Raw genomic sequence first — 22,454 nt, forward strand, 5'->3', positions numbered from 1 at the left:
GATCTGAGACAAAAATAATTTGAATGACTCCTATGTGGTGGCAGCCTGGCACAGGTAATTTGTGAGATCTGTATTTTGTGCTTATAAAAATGTGAGCTATGCTGTACAAGCCAGAGAACCAAGCTTTCTGTAACTGCCATGCACGGCTGGCTAGGAAAATTAGCCAGTAGAGGTGAACAGGGAACATTTCTTAATGTATTCAGCCAGTATAGTTTTACTTGACTACTTTGGTTATTGCTACTCATAAAATTAGTTGTGAAATAAAGATGTAAACTTGCTAAACATCAGTTATGCTGAAGTTGTAGTCCATGTTTAATACTCTTTTAACTTCTCTAGGTATAAAGTATGCAGTGTAATTCATATTGCTGCATTTTAGCTGAGGTTTTTCTTAAGCAAAGTTAACCTAAGCAGATATTTATTGGAAGTAGGGCCAAATAAGACAGGAGAGGAAGTGTGAAGATGAATTCTTAATTTTATTTCCTGACCTGTCCATTAGTATCAGCATTTCTACTGGGAGATTTTGCTGATACAATGTTCTGAAAACCTGCTTACTTAAACTTAACTGTTGTCCCTTTCTAAGTATCTGAACAGTTCTTACTAGACACTTGTCTTTGAGCATAAAGCTTCCTTTATGATGTGTTTGATGTGTCAGATCAGGCAGTGTATGTGTTTATAAGCTCATTTAGCAGAGGAACAATGTAGGATAAAGTAAAACGCAATACTGGAATTTGTCTTGACTTTTTCCTCCCGTTCCCACCACTCAAGACAAGAAAGAAGGGGTCAAAAAAGGGATGCGTGGATTAATTTATTTAAATCTTGATCACAACTTATTGATTCAAGTATACGGGAGAGTATGTTTCTGACAAATGGAATAGCTTTGGAGAACTCCTGTGATGCCCTGTCACTCCTGGAGAGGCTCTTGTTCCTCTTTTGTTCCTCTTGTGGTGATACTGCCCCTTTGCCAATGCTGTCCGAACTGAAGTGAAAACAACAAAAGAGAAGAAAGTCTTTGTTTGCTTGATCAGTCCTATGGAAACCCAAATGCATACTCTATCAGAATGGTTTTCTTTTTTTCTTTTAAATGGGGCACAAATGTACCTTTCACATAGGGAGGAATTATTCTCGCCACTTCTGATGTTCCAGGCTCCTGATGCTTACCCACTCAGAGCTGTTACTGCAGGACTAGACAAAATTTAACCTTGAACGTACTGGGAAGAGTTCAGAAGCTTTTAAAGGAAACTTTTTTTCTTGTCTGTTCTTAAAGCCTTTGGTCAGCCTGAACACAATTTCACCATTCTGCTGCAGTGGTATAAGAACTATGAGGCTATCCAAGTCATCATACACACCTAAAATAAGGCTTCAGTATACTATTAATGTCGCGTGAGCTTTGAGAACTTTAATGTAAGCCATGCAGCAGGCCCTCATTGAGGGGTCTGGAGAGCAAGACTTATGAGGAGTGTCTGAGGGAACAGGGCTTGTGGAGGCTGAGGGGAGACCTTATTGCTTTCTACAACTACCTGAAAGGAGGTTGTAGCTGGGTGGGGGTTGGCCTCTTCTCCCAAGTAACAGGTGATAGGACAAGAGGAAATGGCCTCAAGTTTGCCAAGGGGAGGTTTAGATTGGATATCAGGAAAAATTTCTTCACGGAAAGTGTTGTCAAGCATTGGAACAGGCTGCCCAGGGAAGTGCTTGAGTTGCCATCTCTGGAGGTACTTAAAAGATGGGTAGACATAGTGCTGAGGGACATGGTTTAGTGGTAACTTGGCAGTGCTACATTAACAGTTGAACTTGATGATCTTAAGTGTCTCTTCCAAGCAAAGTGATTCTATGATTTGCTAGCTATTTCCCCCAGTGTACCATAAGGAGGGTTTTTCATTAACATGTTAACAATTAGAACTCTTAATGTTAGTAAATTCTTCATGTTGAGATGAATGATTAATGATGGTTAATGGCAGCCACCTGAACTGAATTCCTTACTCATTCTAATAAATGAAATTAATTGCAAGTATAGTCCAGTACCTCCCTTATTAGGCATATATTAGAAGTTTTATTAGAAACTTGCTTTGTTTCAAGAGTTGCATGTAGATGTGATATCTTAACCGAGAAATAGATGCAAACATAAAATAATTTTTTAAATGCAAATGAGGAGTGATGAGGTCTTCTTACTCTGTTTCTAAGACAATGTTTATCACTTTTCTAGACTTACAAATCCTTAGTGGACAAAGCTGGTTTGGGATCAATGGTTTCAGTACGCTATCTTGGTGAAGAGAGATGTGTCTTTATTTCTAAGGACCTTTTGACACCCATTCAGGTAACCTTGTATGGCCTTATAAAGATGGAAGATAAATCTTTTATCTTGGTATTTAAGATATGTCACATCAATATATTCTAAATGCAAACTTAAGGTTGGAAAAACTTGGAGTAAGTATGTATTGCCATAACTCATAAATACAAGTTCTGAATATAATGTGTGATTCAGTGTAATGTGTTAATTAAAAACCTTCTGAAGCTGATCCAGGACATGGTCACTTAAGAGAGATGGATGAAGGAGTGTGCTAGGACAGTTATTCATCTCAGGTGACAGCAGTTGTGTCACATTGATGATGGGGATAATCTGAAATAGTTTCCCTTTGTTCTTGCTATTTAATAGAAACGCGTCACTTCTAAACAAATGAGGAACTGGTCAGGATATAAATGAGACGATTGAATTGTAGTCCCTGTATTGAGCACCAAGAGGAAAGTTTGTTAGTGAAATTTAGGTGGAGATGGATTGAAACAATTGCCCCATGTGACTGGGTCAGTCATTTTGAAGAGTAGCATCTGCTAATGATAAAGGATTTAACCTTTTCAGGAAACTACTCTCAAGACCTATAAACAGTCTGAATAAAACTAGTAATAGATGTCCCATGTTGAGACTGCTAGTAGTGTCATCATCAGTGTTCTGTTTTGACTTGTTAACAGTCAGCAAATAGACAACTCCTCTTGAGAAACTAACAAAAGAATCACTTAAAGCTAAATTTGAGTTGTAGATTGTTGTCTTGCCTGCGCTGGCTCAACAACAGAGTAAAGAATTATTTATGTAGAAGCCTTATGCCGATACTGCAATGGAGAAGATTACTTTTTTGGCTTCTTGAATAACAGTTTCTTGACTGCTATCTCTTTAGCCTTCTGCTGCTTATAAATGCCAGAGCAGTGCAAAAAGAAAAAAAAAAAAAAAACAAAAAAAAAACCCGAAACCCAACAAGCCCCAAACCCTTTTTTTTTTTTTTATTAGCACTCTGAGCCATTGGTAAAAACTTGCTCTAAACTTTCCATTTCAGAATCAATTCTAAATGTTTTCAAGAAGCTTGGTTTAGATAACAATAGAGGAAGAAAAACCCTAAAATATAAATACATGATGCTGAATAACTATGAATGATTTAAAGTAGCTGACTCTGTTTTCATTTGTATGAACATTTTGTAATAGTGTCTTGAGATGGACTGTATCCTGGTGGTGTTATCACAAATAGAAAACTTAAAATGCTTACATTTATGTATGCTCAGGACTATTTATATGTTGTCTCTCCTGAGAACTTAAAATCCTAAATTAAAAAATGGATGGTTCAATTAAACTTAGTGCTCATTAGCAATCTAGTGAAACAAACCAGATTGTTTTCAGGACAGTATTAAAGCAGAGTTGGAGAGCTCACTTCAGTCTGGCTTGCAGATAATTGATCCAGATTAGTAGTAAGGAAATGATGTCTGCCTCAATAGATACAATGTTGTAGGAGCTGAAAGAACACAGAGTAACGAGAAACTTGTTGGACTTGTATGAATTTCTGCGATCTTTTTTTCTAAATATTATGGGATTTTGTCAATCAAGCATTATTCTTAATAGCAACTTATATATTTTTTTTTTCCCCCTCTAAATAGGATATGGACAGTTCCAGGCTTCCTCTTAAGGATGATCAAAATGTTAATGAAGAAATACAAGCTTTAGTAAAGAAACACCTAGATGAAACACGCTTGGTACAAGGTACAAGCCTACTCTGTAGTGGAAAACTCTGGCAATAAATACTCAAGTCAAAAGAGAAATCTTAGCAGTGATGGTGTAAATTACAGTAATCTGTTTCAGGGATAAAAGCTTTTTTAAAATACTGATTCCACTTTCTTTTACAGCAATGAATGCAAAATGTGAGGGATTAGAGAGATCTAAGTTTCAGATATTTTCTTTGTATGAGTACGTAGTTTAGGCACATATAGACGGCCTGTCACTTGTGAAAGAGATATCACATTTGTAGCAGTTTTCACTGAAATTATTTGGAGTTCTTTATTGTTTCAGATGGTTTGATTATTTTTTTTCAGTCAATGCTTGTTTATAAAAACTTCCAAAGTTTTATGTAGAGACTACTTTTTTAGTCAAGTTAAAATTTTTATTTTTAGATTTACTAGCTTCAAATTCTTAATTACTGGGTTCATACAAGCATATTTGTAGTCATATACTTGCATGTGCAAGGAATGTCTTACTTTAATAGAAATGTAAATACTGCAACTTAGAGTTGTCACTTCCATGTCACTTTACAGTTGTCACTGTAAAGAGAAGAAAACTTCACATCAAAATATTGAATCTTTATTTCAGTGTCCACTGATCTGCTTCACTGTCTGAAATCTGGAGGTCAGCCTGGCCTCTGCTGCATGTCTTAACCTCCAGAAAACTTAATTGAATTATTCCAGGAAGGAAGTAGCTGGAACATATTTTTTTCATGTGTGGGTTTTTTTTCCATAAAGTATATGGAAGTTGTCCCAAGGTTCCCAGTTTGTTTGCTTGCTTACATCTTGCATACAGCACTGTCAGCAAATTCACATTGGTAACTGTGATGATCTTCATGCTCCCTTTTTCTTAAGATCCCTTTTCTTGTTTTTTTTTCTTTTCAATTTTTAAGGTGGAAAAAATATCATTGGTTCAAAAATTAGAATTTACAGCCTGGATCCATCTACTCAGTGGTTCACAGCAGTTGTTGTCAATGGTAATCCAGCTACAAGAACTCTAGAAGTCAACTGTCAGGAGGTAAGAACCAGTTGCTCTGGGTTTAAAATCAGAGATGTGGAATGGGTAGAACATGTGTTTATATTCCCACCAACATCATTTTTAATTCTGTCCTTGCTGTAATATGCTTAAAAATATGGGGATCAGTGTAGTGCAGAATAATCTATTACCCCAAAGTGTTTCTGTATGCTGCTGGTAGAATTATCAAATAAGAAATGGCCTTCTATGCAAAATGAGGAAGACCTGGAATTTTTACTCGAAGAGTGAGGCAAACGTACAATTCTGGTTTCTTTGCTTTCTGTGCTGTGTAGACATTGCTCTGAAGCACCAGTTTATATGTGTGCTTTCATGCAGAGACTGTGTCACAGCAACATATTGTTAAATTCAGCTTGGTATTCAAAGAACCTAGAAGTTAAATGTCTAAGCTTAGTCTATACCACAACATCTAAGATAAATACATTCAAACAGTAACTTTCACGTCTCTAAATGGCTGCTTCTGTGGTTTTGTTCCTTTTCAAGATTCCAGCTTTAAAAACTCTTGATCCAGAGTTAATTCATGTTGAAATCATATATGACAACAATGGAAAATGTGGTAAGACCTGTTATTGTTCGTTCTTCAAATGCTAAGTAGCATATTTGTGATAAATATACTAATCTTGATCACCTTCTCTTCTAGATAAATCTAAAAGAGTTGCGGGCATGAAAAGGAAGTCATCTGAGAGTAGTGGAGGTGTTGATGTTAAACACACAAAATCTTCTCCTGAGGTGATGTCTTACTGTGTTATATATGACTGTTATATAATGGTTATGTCACTTCTCAGAACATCTTGAATAAGGATTAGATAGAAAAGTGGAATAATAAATATAATCCCTAGGAGGGTGTGTTGAGTTCTTTGAAACTTGTCTAGGCATGGGTAAAACATCTTGCTTTATGATAATCTGAGAAAAAGCTACTGAGCCTTAAAGGTTGTTTTCTTAACTGTACTTTTTCCCCCTTCCTGCTTAGGAGTTAGCTTGCCTGGTCATGTATTCTGTAATGGGTGAAAACGCAAAGCAGTTCTCAAGATTATAACCTTTGCTTTTCGCATTCTTTTTTTAACTATTTTGTACTTAACCCAATACCTTCAGCTACACTTGCATGCTTTGAGGATTTAAACTACACAAGCAGTGGTTTGAAGAATGTTGTTTCAGCACAAAAAGGGAATATGACTACTTTTATAGTAATTCCATGTCTATGTTTATTTCTTTTGTGAGTGACCTGCCAAGTATCACTGAGATTTAAGAAAATTCTCTCAAAGGTCAAGAAACGATCTGGGTAACTTAAGTATAGAAATGCAAATGAAAAATAATGACTTGGCTAAAGAACAGTACTTCGAATTTACCCTATAATTTTCGCCCAGTGTTTCAGACCAAAATTTGCATTTTAGGCAGGAGCAGCCATCTGGAAGCTCTAGAGTGGTGGTGGGGGTGGGTTTTTGTTTCATTTTTTTGGCGTCATGTTCTTGGCTTCTCTGCAGTCAGTCCTGTGCCGAGTCAATTATGTGGGTCTGGCTGATGTGTCTACCATTATGTAGGTCTGGCTAATAGTCTAATGACCATTAGAAATCTTTAATGGCTTCACAACAATACAGCATGAAGTAGCAAGTACAGGATAAGATTCCTCAATGAAAAGCGATCTATTTACTGCTGAGGAAGAGCACGCAGCAAATCAGTGTTAAGTAACCTGTACATTGCAGTCATGCTCTGCTTATGTTTCTATAGCTCAAGCCTGAGTACCTTTATCATCTTTCAGGGCTCAATTTGCCAATCTTTATCTTTCTGCATATTCAGCCATTGAGCAGCCTGCTTGATACATACAAAGCTGGTCTTTATATCATATTCCAAATGTCCTGCAGAAGAGTTGTTCTGATCTGAATTCATAGCTTGTTTTACCTTAACGTAGTGAAGTTATTTACTTCTAATTTTCTAGTCTGCTTTCCTTCGAAGGACTGGATTTTTTTATCACTTTTGTACTCATTGGGAAATGTCTTGCAACTATTTTCTCAAAATGGTTACAGGCGAGTGTACTTTCTAATAAGAAAAACAGAAGTTCTGTTTGTTTCTCTGATTTTGGTGGATGCAAATATATGGGAGTCATTAGCTGAAGCTATATTTTTTTTGTTTTACTTAGTATGTGATAGTAGTCTGATTTCTAATATGGAGTTAATTCCAGTGGTTTTTTTTGAGAGCTTGTCTCAATGCCTGACAGCTGTGTTATACCAAAGCAGAAAGGAAATATTTTGGAGTTGATGGTAAAGAGTCTGTAGTGTAACTTCCAGCAGTGAGTTGAGTGTGTGGGAGTGGAATAAGAATGTTAGAGCTGAGGAAGGAGCCCCACAGAAAAATACACTTTCTAATTTGGTAGGCCTGTTGTATTCCTAAAAGAACTGTGGATTTGTGAGGCTGGTGATTTAATCAGCACAGGATTTCTTTACTTAACACTGTCTAGAATCCCAGTACAAAGACTTTCTAACTACAAGGAAGTTTGCATCTAGATTTTTGTTAATGTTGTCAGACTAACTTCACTGTTTTAGTTTTCTCTAGGATTTTTCAAATGAGCTCTGAAAGCTATTTGTGAATTCTTGATGACTGCAATTATTTTAGAAAGATCGTTGCACTGGCAGTTATGAGGAGCAGGGCTTTCTATCCTATTTGCCTTCTTAATACGCCTTCCTTCCTCCGAAACCGTTTGATAATTGGGGTAAAATGAATTACAATGAGCAGTGTTTCATGGAACCTATAAGGTTTAAAAGGGCAATGTAAGGTCTTTCCATCTTACAGACTGAGTGAGGAACGGTCTTCAACGAACTTTATTAAACACAATGGCAAGGGTATTATGTATTTTTCTTTTTAAGCTCAACCCTGCAAAGCAGTATTTCTGTTATCCTGAATCTTCCTAACTGTTAAAATCTCCCTTACAGGTTTCTCCCAGTCAGGGACACGTGCAGTCAGTACCAACAGTGTTGGGTGAAGCATTGCTAGGATGTACCCCTGCTAATAAAGACCAAAGGCATCAAGGCCTGCCCCTGCCAGCTAACTCACCACCCAATCTTGGTGCAGAAACTCCTCAGGGGTAAGAAATCAGTTTAGGCTTACGCAGACTTTTTTCCCCCCCTCCAAAAATAATTCTTAGCAAAACAAACTCAGAGGTTATTTTAAAGAGCTGTAGTATACTAGTCTTCTATAATATTGGCATAGAAAAGTGTTAGCCTTAATTGCCCCGGATACATGATTTGCCTGCTTATGCTATATTTTTCTCTTTTCTCTTTGAGGTAGTTGCCCTTCAATGTCATGAGCCAATGTTACTGCTTCATTGTACCCATTTGTAAACAGAAGTGTTATACATAGGTGTGGTGCCTACTTTTTGTTCTGCATTTCACCCCTGCCCCCAAGAAAAATAGAACGCATTCAGGCAGGTGTCCAGTATACTAGCTTCTTGCAGATCAAGTACGGGTCCTTGGTTACACTTCTGTTGAACACTAGTCGCTTTAAACTTCATTGTTACCTGTAGGAGGCTAGAAAATGACCAACTGGGTGTAAAACCTTTCAATACCAAGTTTCCTACTCCAAACTTTCCTTGAACAAATTTGAGCTGATACTGCATTTCCATTATAAAACTAGCTCTAGAAGTCATGTTCTGGAGGCATTTTTCAATCAGATAAATGTCTTCAAGATACAAACTTATATGTCAGCTATGACAGGAAGAAGGGCAGTCAGGGACCTGAGATGAAGGGTATGTTTTAGTCAATTCTCTGACCATAGCGAGTATGGGAACTGTATTGTACCATTAACTGTTTTTTCCGAGCATAAATTGCAGCTCCTTCCTAACATGCATAATTTGAAAGTTAGTATATTGTGCTTGTGCCCCCAATTCTGTCACAAAAATGAATATATATGGTAGAAATAGTGTAACAGTAAAACTCAAATTTTGTGTATTAGCTTTAAAGGAAGTGCTGTAGGGTTTTTTCCACTTTTGTGTATATATCTCACAAGACGAATATAGAAAAGATGATGATTTTTTTGAGCTTTTTGTGTGGGAGTGGTTTTATTGTCTCCAATATAGACTTTTAGCACCAGCCAGAAGTTTCTTAGAGTATTAGAATCTTCTCACACAGACATGCAAGTCAAATGCATTTGGTTATACAGCTGTTGCATGGAGGAAAATGAGAAAGTAACTGTTTAAAGTAGTGGAGTAGCTGCAGTACCTAAATTTGTGTGTGCCTAAGTATGCATACAGCTTTATCATTCTGTCCAACTCTTAAAAAAAAAAAAAAAAATTTAAAAAAAAAATCAAATGCAAAAAACCTGAACGAAAGAAAACCCTCAAAAACACAAACCTATTTAACCTCACACAAAACTTAAAATCTTGGAACATTAGGGTTCAAAGTACATGATTAAATTTCATCTTTCAAGCTTTAAATGTGACTGGATTGAAGAGCTGATGCCTTGATTTGCTTGACACCTTTTTCTTTGTCTAATTATTGTGTGTCATGTGTTTCAGCACATGTAGACGAAGCTTACCAGAAACTCATCCTTCTTGTCTTAATACTGGAATTAAACCATTGAAGGAAGATCTGACAGCCTTTCCTAAAGTGAGATTTATATCTAAAGAACAAATGCAAAATCCCAATGATCAAAATGGTAAATATACCTCTTTGACAACCTCAAGATCTCCATCTTTGACTGATTCAGCTAATGAAAAAGGAACCAACCTGAAAAATACAAATGAAGCTCTTATGAAGCCCACAACAAACTTTCCAAAAGAGTGTGTTTCTGTAAAACAGTTGCAACACCTTAACTCTTCCATAGCAATACCCAGAGTCAGTAGTACTCTTGAACTGCAGCGGACTTTAGATTGTAGACCCTCAACCTCAGATGCTCATCCTCTCTCTTTTACTGAGTCTGGAGTTAAATCACAAAGCAATTGCAACAGCCAGAACAGCCACAAAGGAAACAAGATTGATGAACCTATAGACATGGATTTTTTTATTAGAAGAAATTCAAATGAGATTCTTTATGACAGAAATGAAAATGAGAGCTTTTGGACTGGAAGTGCCAAGGTCCAGGATAATAGTAAGTATTTTTAAATCTTCCTGTCATTTGAAAGTCCTTGTAGTTTCTGTATAATTACATACAAGTAGGTATATAATTACATACATACTTTGTCACATATGAAAATTAGTAATTTAAATTGTGTGAGTGATTTGGAATTTGAGTCATTTGTGTACTCTTTTACAAGAGGAATGCAATAAACTTGCTAAAGTCCTTTCATGATAAGGGATAAGGACTAAAAACTAATTTATAGAAATAAGTTGTTACAAAATGTATGCCAGAACAGAATGGCAAAACAGATTACAAAAACAAGGTTCTGTTTGGAATGCAAATGCTGTGGTCCTAAGTTATTTTAAGTGTGGTGAGGGATGGAAGTTGTTCTTAACAAAGCTTTGTTTGAGAGGGGCTTTCATTTAATAAATGTTCTGAAATCAAAATAACCAAAAACCCCAACCAACCAAAAACCAAATAATCAAGAACCACCCAACCCCAAAACTACCAACCTTGTTTCCATGTTTTCTGTGGCCCGCTTCCACTTGGTGAGCTCTTGAAGTTTTCCACATGGAAGAATGGGAAAGGCTGTAGTTGTTTAAGGAGCTGGACTCCTTATGTTACGTATTGTGCTGTGCATCAGGTGATATAGCTGATCATCCTGGGTTCTGGGAATCTCCCTACACGCCCACCTCTTTCTTTCCAATCTCATGTTGCTTGGTCTTGGATTACCATGTGCTGTTCCATAATTAACCTGGGAACACAGCCAGCCAAGCAGTCACTACTGTGCCCTGCTAGGCCTCGCCCACAATGTGGGAGGGAGAGAGATGTTTGGCATCTATTACAAAGAAGATGAAAGCTGTTGTTGCATTGTGAAGGGTGAAAACAGGACTGAGAAATGGCCAGGTTGTACTTGTATCTTCATTTCTCGCAAATTGTGGTTACTTTGTGCCCTGGTCTACTCAGTGCTCAGCTACTTCAGCCCTGATGGCTGAGGAACTTCCATTAAAAGCAGACACTCTCAAAATATTCCTCTGTGGAGGTGCAAAAGGAAACGTTAAACTTGAGTCCGCAGACTATGACTGTGGTGGAACTACAGCTTGAGGAAGTTTCTACTGACCTGAAAAGAGGTTTCTGCCAACTGTAAACATTTTAGCATAACTTTGTTTCAATGCAATGTGAAACTTACAGGAAAAGTTGACATGGATCTTTCACTAAAGTATGTTTGCTTGTACCTTTGTGTGAGAAACTGAAGCTTGTCTAATCTACACTACTCTTCCCTGCAGTAATTGCTCGCAAGTCAATTTTAGCAGATGCTTCTAAAGTGAAGAAGCTGCAGCAAAGTGGAGAAGCATTTGTGCAGGATGGTTCCTGTAATAATATTGCACCTCACTTGCATAAATGCAGGGAATGCCGTTTGGACAGTTATCGGAAGAACAAAGAACAAAAAGACTCCACTGTCTTTTGTAGATTCTTTCACTTTAGAAGGTAAGAAAAATTTTGACTCTGTCTACACCTTGATGTTCTTTAAATGTGAATAAAGTTCCACACATCTGAGTTGGACATCTGACCTTTTTTCCTTTTCTGAAAGGGAGGCTGTTGAGTGCTCACTGTTAGCTATAACATGGATCTTCATCTTCCAGGACAGATTAAAAAAAACACAGTTATTTGGTCAAAGTGGTCTCATTTAGGTCTCTGGTTCAAAACTGCTAGATGTCAGTGTATAGCTGTTAAGCTATAAGGCTAATATACCTAACTAATGAGAGGTTGCCTGTGGTTTTTTAGCCCTTAGAAATTTTATAACTGCTTCATTTGAGTAGAAAATTCTTTGGCAGGACTTTGAGCTCTATTTTGCTATTCTGGGCTGAGTGCCAATGGGATAACATGAGTTTAGTTTGAGTGCTACAACTCAGTAGTACTGGAGATAGTAGCGACAGGGTAGATTCTGTGCATGTCTCCCAAAGTTGAGTGTTTGGACATGTGAACTGTTAGACATACATGCACAGCTGTGGAAGAGTTGCAGCAAGTGGCCAGGGGCTTTCAGCTGGAATCATGGAATACTGATGGGGAAAACAATAACTTACATTCTTTGTTCCGCTATATACTTGAGAGTTTGTGCTGCTTCTTTAAGCTTGCCATAGAAATGTTTAATCAGTACACTCACTGTGTTTCAGGAGAGCAGATGGGGAGGGTTAGCAAGGCAACTTTAAGGAAAACCTGCTGACTGTGGAGTGGTGGTTGCTTTTCCAAACCCGATCTGCAGCTTCAGATCCATTATACCTCGCCCACAGAGCCTGATTCTTTAGTTGAACAGTCAAGGTCTTCTGATGTCTTATCTCTTTAGTTCTTAAGACACTGTGGGGAAGCTTTTCAAAAAGAATGTTGAAGCCCAAAAAAAACTTGAAGCCCATCTATAAGCCCAGGGTGGATGTTGTCAAACTGCAGTGTATGGCTGTTCTTTAACATGTCCTTTCCTTTGTTTTCAAGTTGTGTACATTTTTCTATGAACTACTTGATCTCATTTCCAGGTGTTGTTGCATACTTTTTATTTCCTCTCACACCTATTTAAGCTTTGCAGCATGGACTGCGTTTTGTGGGAAGAAGGTAATACTTGTGATATTAGAGAAGAAAAGCAAAAATTTAAGGGAGATGAGAAGCTTACTTATTCTCAGTTTTTCATTTGATTTTCAGAGGAATTGCTTTCTTTTGAGACTCTAGGTAGAAGAAAAAAAAGCTATAGGTCTTGAAGACCTTCTGAAGAGAGAAAACTGAAAGCAGAAAAGTTACATAAATCATGGGGTGGGGAGAACCCCACTTTTCCACTCTTTCATTTGTTTCTTGAGGTTTATTCTTCCACTGCAACACTACCCTCCTTGCACATTTTGTAGCTAGAGGTTTAAAGAAAAAATTAAGATGTGTTACTAATCTGTTATTTAACCTCAGATTTGAGATTTTACTATAGTAAATCTTGGGATAATCTGACATTAATTGAAATGTTCAAAAATGTGTGAGATCAAAGTAGCAACAGACTATGATAATTCATCTTCTCAGGGTAAAAATCCAGACTTGCAGTGGAGTTCAAAGCAGTTGAATCCTTCAGTTTAGAGCTTGAAACTGATGGTACTGTCTCTTATCGAATATGAAATCTGCAAAGTCTGAAGGTGGCATTTGTCTGGTGATAGTAATTGCTGGCATGTGTTTTCTTGCCACGCTTAACACTACAGTGAGCACATGTTGTCATAGGAAGTCAACTTCCCTCTACAACATGTAGTAAAAAGGTTCCCAAGAACATGAGCAGAACTCTTGATGTTTTTTATTTAATAAACTATTACAGATCTCATTCTTTCCACCTACTCAGAATCACTCTTACTCAAATTTTGCTGGATTTTGACAGCTACTTGTAAATTGTTACTGAAATATATTGTATTTTTAGGGTGTTCTAATGTCTCTTGTGAGTTGTACATAGTTCTAGATTAAATTCTTACTGTTACCTCCTCTAGATGTGATCCTTAATGCCAATGCATTTTAAAAATTATCTTAACCTGATTTGGTTTTTTGTGAATAAAAAAATCTTTAGTTAGGAAATCTACCTTACCACAGGAACTGATGTTTTGAGTCTTTTTCTTCTTTTTTAAACAAGCAGTACATTAAGCATGCTTACTGCTAATGACAAGTATGTTTACCTATGTCTGTTGCAACCATTAAGTGTTAAACTCATTGACATACAGTATACATGTTTACAGTTTTAGCATTGACTCATTGGAATGAATCTAAATTAATAAAATATTTGAGATAATGGGTTTTTTTCTCCCCCTCCTCTTTCCATAGGTTGCAGTTTAATAAGCATGGAATACTGCGAGAGGAAGGCTTCTTAACTCCAAATAAATATGACCCTGAGGCTATTAGCTTATGGCTACCTTTATCAAAAAATGTTGTGGGTCTAGATCTTGACACAGCGAAGTATATCCTAGCCAACATTGGAGATCACTTTTGTCAGCTAGTGATATCTGAAAAGGAAGTTATGTCTACGATTGAACCACACAGTAAGATCAATTTATATTAAAATAATCTGCATTTTAATAGCTTTATGTGAAACTTAAGCTTCTGACCTGTGGGAAAATACGTTGTGTGCATTTGGAAATGTCATGTAAGACTTCAGTGTTTCCCTCTCTTCTCACAGAGAGGTAATGGTTAAGATCCAATGTGAACCAGTGTCAACAGCTCTTTGCTTATGGGCAGGGGGAAAGGGAAAAGTAATTCTACCCTTCCATATGTCAGAAGGCTTCTCAGTTTATCAAATTACTTTTCCTGTTGCGGAGAGTATAATTCTATTATGAAACAAAGTGTAAAAAAAAAAAATTAAAATAATTAAATAAAACAGCAGGCAGCTGACAATCTATTTTTAGTGTGTAAATGCAATACAGCTTTCATTTTGACTGCACAGATTCTGTTAGATTGCTTTGGTCCCATTTTGTTGTTCTTGCATAATGGATCTAATGCTGCCTGTCAAGTCAGTAAAGAAATCTTTTTTTTTTTTATCTTCACCTGAAATGTTCCAGTAGGACTATTTCAAGTGATTGTGTGTACAGCCCTGCTGGGAATAGACCAGAGAGGTGCTATTGAGGAGGTAACTGTTCATCCAGGACAAAACTTGCATCCTCATACACAGGAGTTTGGCCACATCAGAACCTTTCTGTAGCAAACATTAAGTGGGCAGATGGGGAAAGTTGTGATCTTGCATAATCACTTCTCAGAGTAGAATGATTCTTAAAACTATGTTTGTTTTTTGGATTATAACTACATGACAGAGATGCAGTATGGTTTGGAAGACTGTACCCAATGTCTTCTACATTTGGGTAGTATCGACTTTATATAAAGATTTTATCAGTTTACCAGTCACTCCAAGGTTCTGAATAGAAGAAGAAAAAAACAAAACTGAACAGGCTTGAATGACCTTCAGAGCAGGGGGGAAGCCTTGAGATATTTCAGAAATGTTTGCTGGTGGGGTCTTACCCAGTACTATTTGGAATTTGCAAGCTTTGCTCTTTACTTGAACTGGAACACATTCAGGGCTGTGGATGCAAAGTATCAATAGCCAGAGTCAGAGGTACAGACGGGAATGCTGAAACACTTTCAGAAGGATGAAATTTGGGGTGGAATTCATGAAACAAAGGGGAGGTGTGGTGTTTCTTAGTAGCAGAGGAAAAGACACGTGAGTTCTGGAGCTGGATTGAATGGAGCAAAAGGTCATGAATTCGTCTTTGATTGCTTAGCGGCCTGACTGGTGAGAGTAAGAGAACTCAATTTCATTAAAATAGTGGAGATTGTTTTTAATGCCCTTGGTCCTTGGTAGGAAAGAAGTAATTTACAGCCTAGATATTCATTCTCTGAACAGTTCAGTGAAAAAGTGAGCACCCGGTTGACATAGGAAATACATAGATTTTCCTGTCACCCCCATTTAAAGTTACGGTAAACTTTTCTTGGCAGAGAGTTGAAATGGTACCTCTTCATAAAAATTCTGGCTCTGACAAACTGACCTTTTCCAAAATGTCAAAATACTTTGTTCAAGTACTAATTTTTTTGGATCATTTATGTTTGAATATTTTTGGACTCCCCTGTATGTCTCAGGGTCAGCCCTTCTCTCTCTTACCAGTGTATTACTGGACTCTGGTAGGTAGAGCCACAAGACACACAAGCGTAAGGGAGAAAATTATTTGGGAGAGCTTCCTTAAAGAGAGTTATTTAAAGTACAAGTGAAATTATCCCTGTGTAGTCAAAGATTGACTAGTGTAGAAAGAACAGCTTGTTAGGTCACATTGCTCCGTGGGCACCAAGTGCCAAAAGGAGACCTACAGAAAGAGGAGACGGTGTCAGACTATGGAGAGGAAACAAAAGAATAGGAGGAAAAGAAAAGTACAAAATCATAAAAATGACATATGAAATGGCATGCAACAGATAACAAAAAACCATTCTGTTTGGGGGGAATTGGAGGACTGGCCTAGAAAATGGTAAATATAGTCCATGTTTTTAAAAGGCAGAGAAGAATGGAACTGGTGATATTCAGACCTCTGTCTGCTGGAAGAATTTTGAAACAAGTAGTCAAACAATTTTTACCTCCTACTTCAGAACAAATTGTGCCAAGCTGTTCTAGTTTTGTTCCATACATAGTTAATGGGCAGTATACAGAAGAAAAGCAACAGATGTCTTGGATCCTGGTGTGGTTGTTTTTTTTTTTAGTATATATTAGGACATGGTCTCTCATTACTTTTAAAATTAAGAAATGTTGTGGGCAGAAAAGTTTCAGGGAAGTTACAAGTGTGGAAGGAGGTAGGAGGAAGCAGATCTGTGCTTTTTGTCTAGTTTAGTTTTCCAACTGGTGACATAATGAAATGATGATCAGTCTAAAATAATCTGTACATAATGCAGCCCTGGAAAGGCCTGTAATTTTTTTTGGAAGATGCTGTCAATGTTTGGGATGTTTTGAGTGTACTAAAGCGACTTGGTGTGAGGAACTGTGGAATATACTGGATACATAAGAAACCTGAACAACAGTGGTCAGTTCTTCAGAGAACAACAACTCACCATTCTGAGATGGTCTGATACACATCTATAAACACACAGAAAACCTACTAAGAGGAAGAGAACTACTTGCCTGCTATGCTATTGAATAGAGAACACAGACAAGCTGGCTGTGGCAAGCTAGACATTAAGCTTAGCTTGCTAGTAGTAACTTCATTTTTTTTCTAGGGTAGCTGTGGAATTTCCACTTAGGAGAATGTCAGCTGCATGCATGTTAATTTGGGCAAATACGTGTTGGGAGTAAGAGATGCAGTTGGTGCTGCACAGGAGCAAGCTAAATAACCTTGACTGCTTAGGCTCTGTTCTGGACCTACTTTTCTGAATCTGTAACAGCAAGGGCTTTGTTTTGGAGTTCCAATACAAAAACAAGTCCGAATCCTATATCACTGAAGAGTTTCAATGTAGCTATATTTAACATGCAAATATCTTTATTTGTTTAAACTGACTTACCTGTCAACTACCACAGGACAGGTAGCCTGGAAGCGTGCAGTTCGTGGAGTTCGAGAAATGTGTGATGTCTGTGACACCACAATCTTCAACCTTCATTGGGTCTGCTCTAAGTGTGGCTTCGGTGTGTGTGTGGATTGTTACAGAATGAAGAAAAAAAGCTTACATGAAGGTGAGAATGCATATTGCTACTTGAAACAAAGCAGAGGGAGGAGACAGAAAACCTGTATTTTGAACTTGGAAGTCAATAACCACCTTAAACAGCAAGGAATAAGCCTTCCCAACAAAAAGAATATGTTGTAAATCTGTGGTTTGGTATATCAATAACGGTAAAATACGTAGCTTTCCAGAGGAGGATGAAACATGCACTAATAAAACAATTTAATGGCTTTATTTTACAGATGATGACTCAGATACTTTCTCCTGGTTTAAATGTGTGAAGGGACAGGTACATGAACCAGAGAATCTAATGCCTACACAAATAATTCCTGGAAAAGGTATTTAAAATATTTGATTGAGATAAAAAATGCTGTAGGCTTTTGCTGTCTTTTGTATGTTGTTGATACTGTACGGGGCGGGGGGGGAGGGTGGTAATAAAGTTAGTGAAAGCTTAGTATTTATTGTCCAAAGACTGGAACAGCCTATGTACTTAGTACTATCTTGTTATCTTTGACTTTTACAGAGAAGTAGCACGACTTCTTGTTTAATGATGAACTGTGTTCATGTACAATTGCTTACGGGCATAGCATACACAATTTCTTAAAAAGTCTTAACAAATGCTGGTTGTTCTAATTATGTGTGAGCTCACTAATGACTCTCTTCCTTCAGCGCTCTATGATGTTGGTGATATTGTTCACTCTGTAAGAACAAAATGGGGAATAAAGGCAAATTGTCCTTGTGCAAATAAGCAGTTCAAGGCACTGTCAAAGCCAACTCTAAAGGAGGATTCAAAACAGGTACTGCTACTGTCTTGCACTATATTTGTGTAGTATAGATTTGCCTCAGTATGCTACTCGTATTTGAAGCCAGTATTAATTGACTTTGTACGTATGCCAATCCTGACCACTACTGATAACCTCACCATGTAGGTTTTTGTTCAAAACTTGTATTCAGTATTAATCTTTCTGGTTTAGTTCTTTTTTTAAGTTTGGGGGGAAATATCATTGTGTCCTTTTGACATGCTGATGTTTCAGTCGTTGACCTATCCTTGAGAAATGCTCAGTGAATATTTTTTAGAGCAAAAATAGGATTAGATTGAGAGAACCCTTAAGAAGAAGAGTCTGAAGAACAGACTTAATGGGAACGGTTGTGGAGTGTGGGCTATCCCTTGGGTCCTGGAGGTGTAATATGTGCAACATCTAAAATAATAAGTAGAGTGAAAGAGCACTGGAATTCATAAAAAACTAAACATGAATAAAATTGTGAGGGCTGGAGCAGTATGGAGAAGCACTGATTTCTCTGAGAATCCTGGTAGAAAATTTGCTGCTTATTATATTTAAAACAAACAAACAAACCCCCACCGTGTTTATTTGCAAATGGATGTATTATTTCTTTGCTTTTGAAAACAGAACCCGAATTAATGGCTTTGTTTTGCAGCATCTCACAAGAAACCAGCTGTGTTAAGTAATTTTAACTTTATTGAATGCTTATTTGTAAACCTATTTTGAGAATAAATGTGTTATCTTAAGTGTAAGAAGCAGGCTGAACTTGATTTTGGTGTTGGTAATCAATAAAAGAGACAAAAAATATTGTAAAGTGTTAAAAGTGAGGAAGATGGTTATGTGATTCAAAAGTTAACCTAACACTGACCTAGCTTCAGTCTTCTGTTTCTTGAGATTTCCTTGGTGACCCTGGACAAACAACTGCATTGAAATTTATCTACGCCTTTCTGTAAAAACAAGTACTCCACTGGTTGTGTGAGGATAAGCTTATAAAAGTTTGAAGCATTTTATATTATGCCATGTTTGGAATCCTTACCAAGCATCAGCAGTCATTAAGAGATGAAATAAGGAATGTAGGCAGACACAGGTGCAGAATAATTTGACTGGAAAGTATTTGAGCAGAGAGAAGAAATTTAGCCAGTCATGCAGGAATTCCAGGCCAAAGCAGTAGTTCTGGTTAGTCTGTTACCTAGAATCTCCAAACAAGTAGATAAACCAACTGCACAGGAGATGTACAGTGGCTCCTGTGCTTGGATTCTGCTGGCCAGGCCTGTGCTGCGCTCAAATGTAGGTGTATTTTTAGACATGGCAGGTGAGTGGACTTTTTCCACCTTCTTAAGATAAAAATTTAGGAAGACTACATATTTGTTTTAGTCTACTGAACTAGACCTCCAACTTATCCCTGGTCTGAACATTAGCTATTACTAGAATTGCAAGAGCACTGCCAGTATAACTGCATTTTGTTCCCAAAGCAGTCCCAGAAAATGCATTTGGAAAAACTCTGCTTTCTGTGCTTGTCCTGAGGGGTGATGGACTCTGCCTGCTCTTACAGTTGTGAGATCCTGAATCCTGCTGGATCCTTGTCCCTTCTGATACTGACATGCAATGCTGACCTCTTGTGGAGATCAGCTATTTTTTTGAATGCCCTCACCGTTTTTTTTATAAAGGAACGAAATTGGACATGTTATTGCTTGCTTCCCCTTTCTCAGTAGAGTGTGTTTGTGTCTAATCAAGTTCTCACTTTGTTTTTTTCAGAACTTGGTACCTGGAGAGAGGACCACCCTTCAACATAACAGTTTTGTCCTGAGCCCCCAAGTCACTACACACGATCCTCCTCTGAAGTCAGCAATTGGAAGTAAACAAACCACTTCAGTAAATACTTCTCCTTCGTTAAGTTGGTTATCAAATTTAACCAGTGGAAATGTGAATAAAGAAAACAAAGGTATGGGCAGAACCAGTGAAGAGTAAACCCTTTGTGGCTGTCAGAAAAATATAGATCAAACCCAGCAATATCTTGCATTGAGAATGATATAATCTGCTTGCTGGGATGGGTGTTTAGTGCCTATATTGCAAAACTGGTCCATGGCAATTACTTGGAGTAAAACCTGGCAGGGTTAGCATATTCTTTTTTGAAAACTGGATTAATATCCTGTTGATGCAAGTATTCTTGAAGATTCAAATTGAGAATGATTTTAAAAACTTTGGAGTATTGAAGAAATTTAGCAAAAGGAGTATTTAATCTGCACTTATTGAGAGGAGATGTATGTGTGTATATATATACACATACATATATGCATATAGGAGTATCTCGTTGTCTTAAAAAAAAATAATCCAAAGTGCATACTTCTCATGGTTCAGAGAATTAATCCTTGCCTTATTCTCAGATGTGTTCTCTTCTTCATTTCAGAGAAACTCCTCACGCCTACTTCAAAGAATGAAAATAAACCTCTTCAGACACTCCCTAGTTTAGCTAAGCCTGCTGCAGCCCTGCAGACATTCAACAGTGCAATACTAACGCCTGTGAGCAACAATAACACAGGCTTCTTGCGGAATCTGTTGAACTCTTCAGGAGGAAAGGTATATGGAAAAATTTTGTTTTACAGGTTTGACTTGATACCAGGCTTAGACTACTGTTCTAAACCTGTGAACAACTACCATAGATATTTGTCACAGTAGGTAAAATTCAGGCTTCATTTGGGAAAAAGGACTTAATCCAGTGTCTGTGTTGTAGTTCTCTAGTTAATGTTTTCTAGATGCTTGGTGAGGCATTGGGAACCAAGCAATAAAGCAGATTAATTTACTTAGGCTAGTGTCTGACAGGTACATTGATTGGCATGTCCATTAGACTCAGAAAAGAAGCATCAGTGAACTTACAGATAGAAGGAAAAAGCATTCTGTGGTGGGTGACTATCTTTCTCATACCTTATTTGCAGACAGGTTCATTTCAGATGGTCCTGGGCTTTATTTGCTCCTGTTAAGGCTTTAAAATGATGGGGTAAGATACTGGCCTTGAGAGTTCCTTGACGAAACTACATTTCTGTTCTTTGATATAAAGAAAGTCCTGTTCTGTGCTGTATTTCATGGTTTTCTGCAGCATTGCTGAAATGTAAATCGGAGCAGAACTACTTATTTCAGAATGCTATAGACAGAGTGTCGGAAGTGGCATTGGCATTTAATGACAGTGAGTTTCTAGACAGGAAAGTTCTGCAGATTTTTGATTATCTGCATGATGGCGAGCCCAAGTGAAAAATTTTAAAAGTGGCAAATATCTTTAAAGTCTGCAGGACAAAGCAACAGAAAAGTGTACCAACTTCTGGTTTTGTTCTTCCTTTTCTTTTTTTTTAAATCAGACAGACAATGGACTCAAGAGTACACCCAAAATCCTTGATGACATTTTTGCTTCCCTGGTCCAAAACAGAACCATTACAGACTTGCCTAAGAAACCTCAAGGACTGACTATAAAGCCTACGATAATGGGCTTTGATACGCCTCACTACTGGCTATGCGATAACCGCTTGCTATGTCTTCAAGATCCCAACAATGAAAGTAATTGGAACGTCTTCAGGGAGTGCTGGAAGCAGGGACAGGTATTTTTGTTTTTTGCTTCTTCCATTTTCAGTTCTGAAACAGAACTGCTTTGCCCTTTAGTTGAAGTGTGGGTACAGACCTACTGCAATGATAAGCGACGCTAAACCTTCATAACCTGTAGTACATGAACACTATTAGATCCTTGGATAAAAGGATGTATATTTTCCTCTTTGAAATCAGCTTCTAAACACACTGCTGAACTTATGGCTCTGTATAAAAAGCTGTCTTGTAGCTTGAAATAAACAATGATCAAACGAATGATATAATTCTGATAAGTCAAGCTGAGCATTTATTTTGGAAAATACAATGTTTGCAAAGTGCCTGTGTTCAAACATTCAGTACATATTATGCATTACCCTATTCTGGACGGAATTAGAATTTTTGGTGTTCAGTAATTCTTCAGAATGTATTGTTGTTCTTCATAGCCTGTAATGGTGTCAGGAGTGCATCACAAATTAAATGCAGACCTCTGGAGACCGGAGTCCTTTCGGAAGGAGTTTGGCCAACAGGAAGTAGATCTGGTGAACTGCAGGACCAATGAAATCATCACTGGAGCTACTGTGGGGGATTTCTGGGATGGATTTGAAGATATTTCAAGTAAGTAGTGTGAATTTTTGTTCCAATAGGTAAAATATTCACCAGAAACAATCTTGCCCTGGCACAAACTTGTTATCCTTAAGCAGCCTCAAGCAGTGTAAAAGACGTTCCAGGCTTTCTCTTCGTCCTGGACAGTGTGTCTTCAGGAGTATGTTTGGCTGCCTTTAGTCTTTTGAGGAAGCATTCTGAGAAAG

At 37.6% G+C, this 22,454-nt stretch overlaps 1 protein-coding gene and 1 long non-coding RNA gene across 3 annotated transcripts in view; one reads left to right on the forward strand and one right to left on the reverse strand.

Annotated features, from left to right (window-relative positions):
- KDM3A (lysine demethylase 3A) overlaps positions 1-22,454 on the forward strand; it is a 32,372-nt gene that overhangs the window by 4,086 nt on the left and 5,832 nt on the right. For both annotated transcript variants that reach the window (XM_054204290.1, XM_054204291.1), the window contains exons 4-19: positions 2,201-2,311; positions 3,913-4,015; positions 4,923-5,047; positions 5,546-5,618; positions 5,703-5,791; positions 7,987-8,138; positions 9,567-10,138; positions 11,395-11,596; positions 13,937-14,151; positions 17,154-17,306; positions 17,536-17,631; positions 17,963-18,090; positions 19,831-20,017; positions 20,483-20,652; positions 21,426-21,662; positions 22,089-22,260. In XM_054204290.1, the coding sequence (XP_054060265.1) occupies positions 2,201-2,311; positions 3,913-4,015; positions 4,923-5,047; positions 5,546-5,618; positions 5,703-5,791; positions 7,987-8,138; positions 9,567-10,138; positions 11,395-11,596; positions 13,937-14,151; positions 17,154-17,306; positions 17,536-17,631; positions 17,963-18,090; positions 19,831-20,017; positions 20,483-20,652; positions 21,426-21,662; positions 22,089-22,260 (2,785 nt within the window). The remainder of the gene's footprint in view (positions 1-2,200; positions 2,312-3,912; positions 4,016-4,922; positions 5,048-5,545; positions 5,619-5,702; positions 5,792-7,986; positions 8,139-9,566; positions 10,139-11,394; positions 11,597-13,936; positions 14,152-17,153; positions 17,307-17,535; positions 17,632-17,962; positions 18,091-19,830; positions 20,018-20,482; positions 20,653-21,425; positions 21,663-22,088; positions 22,261-22,454) is intronic.
- Positions 718-10,757, reverse strand: LOC128910712 (uncharacterized). Its single transcript, XR_008466837.1, has 3 exons — positions 10,621-10,757; positions 9,717-9,777; positions 718-976 (listed from the first exon to the last, which is right to left on the reverse strand). It is a non-coding gene; the product is annotated as an uncharacterized LOC128910712 (long non-coding RNA).

This window comes from Rissa tridactyla, chromosome 5 (assembly GCF_028500815.1).
Source record: "Rissa tridactyla isolate bRisTri1 chromosome 5, bRisTri1.patW.cur.20221130, whole genome shotgun sequence".
NCBI classification, from domain to species: Eukaryota; Metazoa; Chordata; class Aves; order Charadriiformes; family Laridae; genus Rissa; species Rissa tridactyla.